General features: G+C 35.5%; 1 protein-coding gene across 1 annotated transcript in view; it reads right to left on the bottom strand.

Annotated features, from left to right (window-relative positions):
• PKHD1L1 (PKHD1 like 1) overlaps positions 1-12923 on the bottom strand; it is a 165122-nt gene that overhangs the window by 100028 nt on the left and 52171 nt on the right. Inside the window, exons 26-32 of the mRNA XM_043601613.1 lie at positions 11902-12024; positions 10874-10979; positions 7372-7482; positions 5642-5806; positions 4544-4665; positions 2821-2953; positions 1916-2111 (exon numbers count right to left, since the gene is read on the bottom strand). Of these exons, the coding sequence (XP_043457548.1) occupies positions 1916-2111; positions 2821-2953; positions 4544-4665; positions 5642-5806; positions 7372-7482; positions 10874-10979; positions 11902-12024 (956 nt within the window). The remainder of the gene's footprint in view (positions 1-1915; positions 2112-2820; positions 2954-4543; positions 4666-5641; positions 5807-7371; positions 7483-10873; positions 10980-11901; positions 12025-12923) is intronic.

Genomic DNA, 12923 nt, shown 5'->3' with positions numbered 1-12923 from the left:
TGGTTTGTATGTATGTGTGTATATATATAATAATAATATAATCATATAACATGTAACAACATACTATATATATAATCATAATGTATATAATAATAGTTTTTCCCTAACAATGAAAATTAGTTTTCTAAAAATCCCATGGCAGAATAATTTCAGATGGAGGAACTTAAAATATTGTGAAATAAATATGGTTATGAGAACTGAGGTCACAAGAAATATATGCTGTCCTTTAAAATATTTTACATATTCATTACAGTAAAACATAAAGGCAGCATTCATCATCTGTAAGAATATAGAAATGAAATTCCATACATTTCATTTAAGAAATAGGGCGCCTGAGTGGCTCAATTGGTTAAGCATTGACTTTGGCTTAGGTCATGATCTCACCATTCGTGGGTTTGAGCCCTATGTCAGGCTCTGAGCTGTCAGCACAGTGCCTGCTTCATATTCTGTCTCCTCTCTCTCTGCGCCTCTCCTGCTCATGCTCTCTCTCTCTCAAAAATTAAACATATAAAAAAATTTTAAAAAAGAAATAAAAGTTGTATGCAACTAATTTGAATTTATTATTCTATATATGTTGGAAACTTGTCATGATCTCCCTTCCCACTATTTCAATGAGAGAGTTTTAAATTTGTTTTGCGTTGTTACAGACGATGTGTCTCCGAGGAGGTCTTGCTGTTCTGACCTGATACATAGAAGTAGACTCCTACATCCTAGCTCTCACCATAAGTAAAATGAGTCTTTGTATTAACTTTTATTTCACTTCCTCTATGCAACTGAATTGCTATTTATTTTTTTATTTTTATTTTTTTATTTGAGGAAGAGGTGGGGGGAGAGGCGCAAAGGGCAAGAGAAAGAATCTTAAGCAGGTCCATGCCCAGTGCAGAGGCCAACACGGGGCTCAATCCTGTGACCCTGGGATCATGACCTGAGCTGAAATCAAGAGTGGGATGCTCAACCCACTGAGCCATCCAGGTGCCCCTGGATTGGTATTTCTTAAACTGCCAGTGAAACACCCAGCTTTGTATGCTATCAATTCTATTCATTATCTCCATCACACCAAAAGCACAAACCAGCTGCCCTGTTAATCAAAGGGGGGGATGTAGTTCTGGGGTTTGTTCGTGGTTGCTCTTGCTCATCTTCCTTCACCTCAAGATTCTGCTGCGATAATCTCTCCTCCTATTCTGACTTAAGCTTTACCTGCTTTTTTCTTAATTCCTAAATTTTAGTTTTCTCTTTTTCTAAGTATCTAAACCAGTACTTTCCTTAGGCCAGCACTGAAATTTTACTTCAAAATTTTAACAAACAGCTTCCAGGAAGAAAATAGTGAGAAGTTACCTACAGGAAAAAGCTGGAGAAAGATTCTCTCTATCCTCTCCTTCAGATGGCCAGCTCCTACCCATTTCTTGGCTTAATTGTCACCTTCTAGAGAATGCTTTCCTGTCCCTCAGGAAAAGTCAGTGCTCTCTACTATATGCTCTTACAGACCTGCAACCTCTTATTCATAGCCTCTTTCATACTTATAATTAAGTTATTGATGTAATGTGTTTGAAATCTGCCTCCCCAACAAAATTGTGGGTATTATTAATGGCAGAGGACATGTCCCTCTTATTCTGCACTGTGAATTCAGCACTGAACAAGTAACTAACTGCTCGGTAAGTATTTCCAGAATGAATGAAAATATGTGATATATACACAGATCTAGTTCTACAGAGAATCCTACAACATAATCTGAATTGTTCTCAAAACTAAGCACGTATTGCATTTTATATTTTCAGAATCTTTTGCAAAAGGAGATAGAGATAGGTGAAGAAAGCAACTGCAAATATTAGAAGATGAATGGCTACTTCTTTTCTTATCCCAAAGCTGTTAGCCCCATGTGTCCCACAACCCCATGAGTTTATGGTCATTACTATACCTTGTTGATGCAAAACCCCAGTTTCTGACTTCTACATAGATATCATGTTTTCCAGGAGACAACTTGGGCAAAAGACATCTAATATCTGTGAAATTCCAGTGAAAAATCTGGCAGGATCTTCCTCCAACATACACCTCCACGTTTTGTGCGAGTTCATTGCCAAAGTTATAACCCTTAACTGTTAAATTAACTTCTCCTATTATTTTAAAAGACAATAGAAGTTTTAGAAGAAGATTCCACTTATTATGTGGCATAAAATTTGCATATTAAGTAAATGAACTCATTTCTTATCTTTCATCAGATTTAGGAAATCCTAACGCTTGCAGAGGCAAAAGAAAAATCAGTGCAAGAATTGATATCTGCCATATGGAGATAAAATTCATACCTAATTGTTTCACAGAGGAAAAAAAAGATGGCAAAGTACTTTCTAAAAAACTTAATATTTTTCTCCTTATCACACATGTTCAAAGTGAAATAATAAATAGACTAATAGAACTTGTGGCTGGTTTTGCTTTAAGAAAGAACTGGGTGGCCCAGTTGGTTGGTTAAGTGTCCAACTTCAGCTGAGGTCATGATCTTGCAGTTCCTGAGTTTGAGCCCTGCATTGAGCTTTTTGCTGTCAGCACAGAGTCTTCTTTGGATCCTCTGTATCCCCCTCTCTCTACCCCACCCTCATGTGTGCTCGATTTCCCTCTCTCTCTCTCAAAAACAAATAAACAATAAAAAAAATTGCAGGAGAAACTATACTTCAAAAACCTTTCTAGAAATAGTTTACATTTATATATGTGATGTATATGTATGTGTGATGACGTATGTATATATATCTTACAAACATGCATCTTACATATACATATATATCTTTCATGCACATGTCAAATGACTGATCTCATTAAAATTTTCCTTACCTAGTATTGTTCGTACTTTTGGACTAAAATCAGTTATAACCGGAGTCTGCAAACAGTTATAACTATAAGCATCCTTTGCTGAGGCTTGAAATCCATTGGTAATAACTGAAATATCAACTGTACCCTCAGTTCTCTGAAATAAGAAGAAAAAAATTAGAAAATATTCAATGTTGAGATGAAGAAATCTGATGGCTAAAAACAACTAGAACGATTCAAAATAAACTGCTGAAGATGTTTTGTTTCAAAGTTGTGAATCAGAATCAATTTTCAGATATTTAGAGAGCTGTGGTGTCAAATGCAGGCTACGTGTTTTAATGTTTTAGATAAAGGTATATGATGTACTGGTTTTGAGGGAGGTTATGACCAACTTAAATGTATCTATATTACTGGATTCCTAAGGGCTCTGCAATATAGTTAAGATGCTCTGGATAAGTGACTCTTTTAAATTAATAAAGCATAAAATACTAAAAGTTTTGACATTTTGCTCTTAAAATACACTCATGTAATCTATTCCTCTTCATTGACAAATCACATTATTATATCTTTTGCTGACTTGGATTCACAATCCAAGACGAATACTTGGACCCCTAAGAAAAACGTTTGGTGTTCTCACTGATAGAGGACCTACAGATTTCCCAATTAGGAAAAACAGTTTTTCCAGCACACAGTATTTGCTTAATGCGCACTCAGCCTTTAGCTGAAACAGAAAATCTAAACAATGTTTTCACTTACCCTGTCCTCCAGGTTCTCATCATCATTCAGTCCAACACATGCTCTAATTTACTCTTCCTATAGATTTCAACTACATAATACCCCCAATTAGTCTGCTAAATTTTTTTAATGTTAATTACCATATTCAGCATCTTTGTGCACATAATAAACAAACAAGAGTCTTGGTTTAAATTTAAACACTATTTTTTAAGAGAAAGAACAACAATTTAGTGCTAAGATGCAATATTCTACAAGGAACTTCACATGGGGGTGTTTTTTTGGTATTAGATTTGTGTATTTATTTATTATCAACAAACTGAAACTTTAACACATTTAAAATATATAGTCCTTAAAAAAAAAACCAAAAGATTTGCTTCTCTGAATTTTTTTAGACTGTTAGTGCTAAGGTTCTTTCATACTTAGATTTACCTGATCAACTCTCTTTCATCCTTCAAGCTCTGATAGGCCATCTATTTTTCTGTGAAACTCTTCTGACAGCCTCTCCTCGCTCTATTTTATTTTTACTTTGTTTTACTTCTTTTAAAAAAATTTTTTTTGACATTTATTCATTTTTGAGAGACAGACAGAGTGCAAGTGGGGGAGAGCCAGAGAGATGGAGACACAGAATCTGAAGCAGGCTCCAGGCTCTGAGCTGTCAGCACAGAGCCTGACGTGGGACTTGAACACACAAACTGTAAGCCAAAGTCGGACACTTAACAGACTGAGCCACCCAGGCGCCCCCAGTTTGTTTCTACTTCTATTATTTCAAATCGAACACACTGTTTAGTATTGGTTTCTATGTCTGTCTTTCTAAATGTTAGGTATCTAGAATGTGGATATAATACTTCCTATTTGGATCTTAGCAGAAAGATGTTGAAGAAATAATTGTGAAGGAACGTTACTATAATGCTGCAGTTCCTAGGTAAATATATCACTTGTTTAAATTTCTCCTGAGATGTCCCTTAATTCATTAGTTTTCAGAAAAAAAAATAACTAAAATCAGATGTCTTACTTTTGGTGTTCTGCAGGTTATCTTATTCAAATCCCCTTCAATCACATTGCAGGTTTCATTTCCAACTAACACCTTTGAATTTTCATTAAAACCAAATCCAGACAGAGTCAAAAGAGTACCGCCTTCATAAGGAAATGACAACAACAATAACAGGTCAACAATACCAAAAGGAAACTTTGGCAAGAATCTAACTCATCCTTCAAGAATTTTCTTATCATCCAATGGATGGGTCGTCAAATAGATCAAGGACTAGGCTCAGTGTGTGTAATCACTGCCACATAGTACAGCCTGAGCTCTGAAGTCCGGAACCATAAAGGAAACTAGGCTAAGTGATTTAATGAAATAACAGATTTGCAAACCAACATCTGTTTTGGGGCATTACTATCAACTGCTATTTTCTATAGTGTCTTCTCCATCCTAAAGAGAAATTATGCTGGTTTTATATGTTCAACCATTTTGTGTTCTGAAAGTGAATTAAGACTCTCAATGAAATTAAAGTCAACTAAGACTCTTACCAAATCCCAAATTTTATTATCGCTAAGTAAAAGGGAAACTCAGAAATAATCCCAACAAAATAAAAATAAAATAAAGTGAAATAAAAACACAAAACACACCAAAAGGATCAAGACCAAGGCAAAAATCCCAAACTAAGGGAAATGAAGTAGGACAGGAAAAATGTGTTATTTTTTTTTCATCTTCTGTGTCAGGCTTCCTTTCCCCGATTTGTTCCTGGAACTTTTTCTGGGTCAAGTAGCTCCATTGAGACTGTGGTTACAAATGGAGCAGCTGGTAAGCAGAATAATAACTAATAAATCTTATCTTGACATAATTGATGAGCTTGTTATAGAAACATGTAATAATTGATGATATTAATTCAATAACCTAAGATGTAAGTATAAGCAGTCACCCTGACTTGTGCTTCATAAGAAACAAAAGAATTAGTCAGCCATTTAATTACTGTGCTTTCCAAAAGGGGAGTCTCCTTTGATCTATATGAGGGGGCTTTGGGTTCCTCTCCCTCCACCCTGTTCTAGAAACAGTACAACGAAATGATGGAAATGTATGCAATTTTCTTTGTTTAGAACAATTAACTATTACCTGCCAGGCTCCCAGAAGCAGGCCAGATGTGTGAGATCTGATTCTGATAAATGAAGTAGAGTACCTCACCCTCTATGTTCCGTGCTAGTCCAACATCGGCTATGGACACAGCAACTGGGAAATGTCCAGCACTGCCATTCAGAATCCGGCACTTAATCTCATTTTCTTGTGAAACAAAAGAAAAACATGATAAAACAAATGTTTTTATAAGATAAAATTACTGAAAGTTTACATTTGCAAATATAAATAGTGGGCTTCATTTTTATATCCCAAGAAATATATCTGAGGAAAACTACTCACATACGAATGGGGCGAAAGTTTTTACAACTACCTGATGTTATGACTCAGACACTGTTAGAAAAAGGTAGGTGAAATAATAATAAAAGCAAAGTGAACAATTTACTCCTGATTTCTACTGTGGCCCCCCAAAAGTGGGAGGGGATTATTGTGCTAGTAATTTTAAAATCCTAATCTGGAAAATCATTTATATCAATAATTCTAAAATTGTTGGTCCAATATGTGATTTATGTTAAGTAAAATATCAGGTTTCATCAAGAAAGGTGATCAAAAACTAAATGAAAATCTATCCTTCACACTTCATTCAGAACAATATATGCACATTTGTAACACAGATGCATTACTGACTTAGATCTCAAGAATGCATAGAGTATCTGAATTAAAAACAAATTATATGAAAGATACACTTGCTTATATAATCCTATTAAAATTAAGGAAAACACCTAGGATTAATTATGAAAGGTAATATTTAGGGAAATACACAATCATGGCTCTCACTTTTTCAAGAGTAAAAAATGTGAATAATCTTGAAATTTTATGTTAACAGATAGAGATTTTGTTGGACTCGAACTCAGGGAGGATGACCATGTCTCTTTGCTGCATTATTAATGTGACACTGTCAAAGCATGGGCACCATCGAATACCAGAGTGGCATCTCTTATATTTTTGTGTCCCAGAGACACACCAAAAAAAGCTTTTATTTTTTTTTTTTAATTTGAGAGAGTTTGTGCACTTATGTGCATGTGAGTAGGGGAGGGTCAGAGGAAAAGAGAGAGAGAAAGAGAGAAAGAGAGAGAGATTGAGAGATAGAATCTTAAGCAGACTCCACGCTCAGCACAGGGCCCAACATGCGGCTCCCACGACCCTGGGTTCGTGACCTGAGCCAAAATCAAAAGTTAGACGCTCAACTGACTTAGCCGCCCAGGCACCTCAAGAAGGAAAGCTTTTATATAATCACTTTATAAGGGAAAAAGAACAAAAATCAACAGTTAAGGGATAAAACACACTGTCCAACACTGAAAGAACTAGTTTGTGGTCATAACCAAAGATTAAAAAGATAATGCATTTGGGGTGCCTGGGTGTGTTGGTTAAGCGTCCAACTTCAGCTCAGGTCATATCTTGTGGTTCCTGGGTTTGAGCCCCACATTGGGCTCTGTGCTGACAACTCAGAGACTGGAGCCTGCTTCAGATTCTGCTTCGGCCTCCCTCTCTCTCTGCTCCTCCCCTGCTCACACTCTGTCTCTTTCTCAAAAATAAATAAACATTTAAAAAATTTAAAAAAAACCATAATGCATTTATCCAGAGAAGTTTGCCAATTTCATGTCCCCAGAGGTACTCTACAGAAGGACTATTTTAATACTGCTCTTTGACTCTACTTTCTCTTATGAGAAAAACAATTAAATGTAATAATAATAATTTTACAAAGGACCTACCATCCACAGAAAGAAGAGAGCAACCCACTGGTCCAACAGAGACCAATACAGCTGAACTGGGGGAAAATCCAGAGCCTACTATGGTTAGAATTGTGCTTTCTTCAAAGGATCCTGAAAATGATCAATTTAAATAACAATATGAAAAAGAAAAAAACAAAGAATCTGTTGTTATGAAGTCAAATGTTTTGCAGAGACAAATAAGCCTATTTTCATCTAAAGGCTATAAACAATAAGCTGGTAAATAAGCAGGGAAAACAGACACATATTTACCAATGGTAAATTTTTTCCCATTGAATTGCTCTATATTTGTTCATGTTTTAAATCTGTGTTGACAGAGATTAGCAGTAGAATATCTGTCTGAAGTATGGAATGATATAAGGAAAATTATCGTTATGACAAATTAAACAGGCATTCCTATATGATAACTTATCGTATGACAGAACTGCCATCACAAATTCATGAGAAAAAAGATGAACTGCACAATACTTGTGGGCACTTTCCACTTGTGATAAAATAAGCTTCCTCTGTCTGGGGTAATATGCATCCTCAAGTGGCTGAGATATTCCCAGGGTACACCCTCTGTCTCAGCATTTTACTCATAACTGTTATTTCCATTCATTCTTAAGAGTGTCCAACTATAGATGCTGGAGAGGATGTGGAGAAACGGGAACCCTCTTGCACTGTTGGTGGGAATGCAAACGGGTACAGCCGCTCTGGAAAACAGTGTGGAGGTTCCTCAAAAAACTTAAAAATAGACCGACCCTATGACTGTTAAGAATTTACCCAAGGGATACAGGAGTGCTGATGCATAGGGGCACTTGTACCCCAATGTTCATAGCAGCACTCTCAACAATAGCCAAATTATGGAAAGAGCCTAAATGTCCATCAACTGATGAATGGATAAAGAAATTGTGGTTTATATACACAATGGAGTATTGCATGGCAGTGAGAAAGAATGAAATATGGCCCTTTGTAGCAACGTGGATGGAACTGGAGACTGTTATGCTAAGTGAAATAAGCCATACAGAGAAAAACAGATACCATATGTTTTCACTCTTATGTGGATCCTGAGAAATTTAACAGAAACTCATGGGGGAGGGGAAGGAAAAAGAAAAAGAGGTTAGAGTGGGAGAGAGCCAAAGCATAAGAGACTCTTAAAAACTGAGAACAAACTTAGGGTTGATGGGGGGGTGGGTGATGGGTATTGAAGAGGGCATCTTTTGGGATGAGCACTGGGTGTTGTATGGAAACCAATTTGACAATAAACTTCACATATTATAAAAAAAAAGCGTGTCCAGATTTGGGCGATAAGTGGTATAGTCACCCTACTTATATAACATCACATACAAGATGGATTCCACATGGATTTTAATAGCTAAGAATGAAAAATGTCAACCTCTTGAATTTTAGAAGAAAACATAATCAAACATCTTAACTTTAATGTACAGATGGTTTTCTTAAATAACATTGAAAAGTCACGGTTAACCATAAAGGAAAAGATAAATAAACTGGAATAAATCAGTGATTTGACTGTTCCCATAAACAAGATACTAAAACAACGTGCAGGTGACATACTGGGAGAAGATGTGCTAGAGGATCAGTAAACATAATATAAAATACACAGCTACAAGTCAGTAGAAAAAAGACAATCTGATAAATCAAGGATGTTAACAAGCAATTTGCAGAAGAAATACTCTAAATGTCCAAGAACCAATAAGAAGATTCTTACATGCATTACTCATCAGAGAAAAGGCAAATTAAAACAATGATGAGACAATTTCTTTCACCCATCAGATTGACCAGAATTAGGAGGCTGATAATCTAAGTATTGACATCGATGTGAAGAATACAGTGCTCTCACATATGCTGGAAGTACAGGCATGTTGGAGAGAAATTTGGCCATCTAATAAGCTGAATACACACATACTCAATTATTATCCAGCAATTCTATCTCTGGGCATGTACCCTAAATAAGCTCTAGCATGTACACCTTAGGAGATTTGTACAACAAAGCTCAATGCAATCATATGTAAAAACAAAAGTTTGTAAACAATCTAGATGTCTAACAACAGAGACAAAAATAAGTTGGTATATTCATGAAGTATTTTTAAATGACAAATTAGCTATGCATAAAAACATATATATATTTCTCAAAAGGAATGCTGAATGACAAAAGTCAGATGCAAATAATATTTACAGCGTAATTTCTCTGATGTTTACATTTTAACATCTCTTTCACAAGCTTAAAAACACTAAAATTACCTTATGTGTGTGTGTTCTTTACAAAAGGTATTAACAATGGCATGGAAGAATACACACAAAATTAATTATTGGGACTGCCTCTGGGGAGATCTTTAGGAACTAGAACCAGAGATTGTGTTTCAGGAGGACTTTAGCTGTTCCTATAAAATTTTCTTTCTTAAATTGATAATTGGAAGTAAATATGACAAACTGTTAACTGCATTAATTTTCAGTGAAGAGAAGATAGGTGTTTTTTACAGCATTATTTATACTTATCTTTTCATTATTTTAAAATTTATCAAAATATGGCAAAAAAGCAATTTAGATTGTTAATTATTTTGAGTAAGAAACAGTTTTTTTCAGGAAGTACATATAAAAGTGGAAATTCATTATAAGATACAAGGATAGATGTAAAAATAATAAATATCAAGGGACCACAACCAAATTAAAGTTCATCAAATTTTTATACTTGATAGTTTTGATCCCATGTAACATGGATTATCCCAAAGTAATATCATTACTGTAAAGAAGTCTGAAGAACATATTCTTTCAACACAAAGATGAGTTATTTTTTAAATTTTCTTTCTTTTTTTTTTTGGTGATATATAATTAGCAGATGAATTTTCCTACTAGCTACCAAGATTAAATCTGTGATTATACCATCTGAGTTTAGCATTCTGACTGAAAGGAAAAGCCACTCCTTGCAATCTTTAGCCCCTGCTGTTTACTTTCGTGCTGGGGAGTTCAGACACAAAGAGTAATCACGTTTTTAAAGTAATTACATAATATGAAGATATGGTACAATGTGTCATCCAAGACTGAGTTCTTGGCAATGTGTTTTCCTCTAATTCTCAAGTCTAGGACCTAATTATTTTCTTTTACTCAACAGCAGCTGTCTCATTACCAGCTTTTTAGTACTAAATCTCCTAAAAGTGGTCTCATCTGACGAAAGATTCCTGTTAATACCCTAGCAAGCAGAATTTCACAAAAATGCCTCGTCAGAGTGAAATTTTAGAGACCCGACTCTAACGTGGTGAAACTAGAGAAGTAGACTGGCGAGTCCAACTTCAAGTGTGATTTGTTTTTCAAAAGTAAGTAATTAATGCTCTTTCCACAGCTTTCTGATAGATTTTTTTAAAACTATGTAGCAATGTCTGCATGCCTGAGGTGGTGAAACCAGTATATTTAAAAATCATTATTAGTTTACACTTTTGCTACTCGTCTTCCACACTCTACTCCAAGTGAAAAAGTGGGAGATTACCTTGAGATGGGTTTATGGCCCGGACTACTGGAGTCGCCATGAAATCCCACGTAAACCCACAGTCACCTGAACACTTAGCTGGACCTCCGTTGACATAGACTTCAACCTTCAAATAATGAAACACAGAAACAGAGAACAGGTAGCACAGCTATGGAGAATATACATAAGATTTAAACAAATGATGGGGTTTTGTTTGTTTGCTTGTTGTTTTCAAAAATTAGTCTATTTATACTCTCTGCTTTGACCATTCATTCAGCACATGTGCCTTGTATGCAAAGACACAGTTCTAAGTGTTAAAATGCATTAAGACAACATTAAACACAACATCCCTGCTGTCACTCAATTTATATTCTAGTGTGTGGGGGGGAGACAGAGGGTCACACTATAAATTTTTTTTTAAGTAAATGCAAGGTGCCTGGGTGGCTAAGTCAGTTAAGTGTCTGACTTTTGATTTCAGCTCAGGTCATGATCTACTGGTTTGTGCAATGGAGCCCCCACATTGGGCTCTGCGCTGACAGCACAGAGCCTTCCTGGGATTCTCTCTCCCTCTTTCTCTGCCCCTCCTGTGCTTGTGCACACATACATGTGCTTTCCCTTCTCAGTCTCTCTCTCTCTCTCAAAATAAATAAATAAGCATAAAGAAAAAGAAGTAAGTGCATATTATGCCCTAGCAGTGATTAGTGCTATGAAGGACAATAAAGGATGCTCTTGTGAAAGTCACCTACATTCATTACATATTAATTTCCTCATCATTAAAGTAGGAATGCTAATAATTACTTCACAGAATAACTAAAGACTAAATTAAAAAGCATATTTTCAAATTCTAACAGGTAGTAGTCAAGCTTAGAAATCCACACTTTTATCATAAGGAAGGTAGTTTTCCCAAAAGTCATAATAATATTATTGCGTTAATATTCAGATGAAAATAAAGACATCATTCCTGCTGTTTCAATAGGTCTTTAATGTATTACAAACTTGGTACATATTTAAAATTATGTTACAGGTCATGAGAAAAGTTTCAGAAATACCTGTGGCTGTTGGTTGGGTGTACGAAGTAGGTCTCCAAGTATGCGCCGTCTGAATAAGCCACCATCTTTTATCTTCGTAACTGTCATATTAGCTTTTTCTCCAATAATATTGGAATCATTAATCTATTTTTACACAAAATTATTTTACTAGAAAGGCTATGATAAATATGACTGTACTAGTTTTTTTTTTAATTAAGCAAGGTTGAAAGTTAAAAGTCAAAGATGAAAAAAATCATTCAAAAAAGCACTTTAGTCACATTTTTTGAAAAAGGAGACTCTTCCAAAGTGAACATAATCTACCCCCCCCAAAAAAAGGGCTAACATGATTGCATTATAATATATTACATCAATTACAAGTTGAACTGAATGACTAAAATCAACCTGAATTGTTAGAATAAAGCATGTCTAAGGAAAATCAATTTACTAAATTTTATTTTCTCAAAATGTTCTATGATTGTCCTAAATGTGACCATTCTGATAAATGATTTTTGAATAGTTGAATGAGTTATACCTCTTTCCACCTGAGAGTCAACTTTTCCCCTTCAGCATTTTTCACCCCTGATTATCCTGGTTTTTCATCCATTTGTGGAATTATATTTTTTGCCAATGATAAAAATGAATAAAATCAAATCAATACATACAACTTGGTTATTTCAAAATCCCTCTGCCAATATGCCAGCCTTCTCATATATACAGTGGCTGGCAAAGAGACAGGAGTCTCCACGCTGGGCCCTGTGTGTGCTAAAGTGGTGATAAGAAGCGGAAGTGATGAGCAAGCAGGGAAGGACTGGTCAGAAAAGAGACAAGGGGGTAAATGCACAGACATCAGCAGAGATACCAAGAGGAAGACCAGTCACTAAGAGCCACTCAGCTACAGATTCTGCTAATTCTAGTTCCAGACCGTGTGTTTTCTTAAATTACCTCCATATCTTTATGACTGTTACTATTCTGCACACCCATAGTCTATGTAAGGTACATCATATGTTACATTTATATACGGGGTTTTTTTTTGGTCTCCTCTT

The sequence above is a fragment of the Prionailurus bengalensis genome, chromosome F2 (genome assembly GCF_016509475.1).
Source record: "Prionailurus bengalensis isolate Pbe53 chromosome F2, Fcat_Pben_1.1_paternal_pri, whole genome shotgun sequence".
In the NCBI taxonomy this organism is placed as follows: domain Eukaryota; kingdom Metazoa; phylum Chordata; class Mammalia; order Carnivora; family Felidae; genus Prionailurus; species Prionailurus bengalensis.
This window is presented reverse-complemented; position numbering and strand designations above follow the sequence as displayed.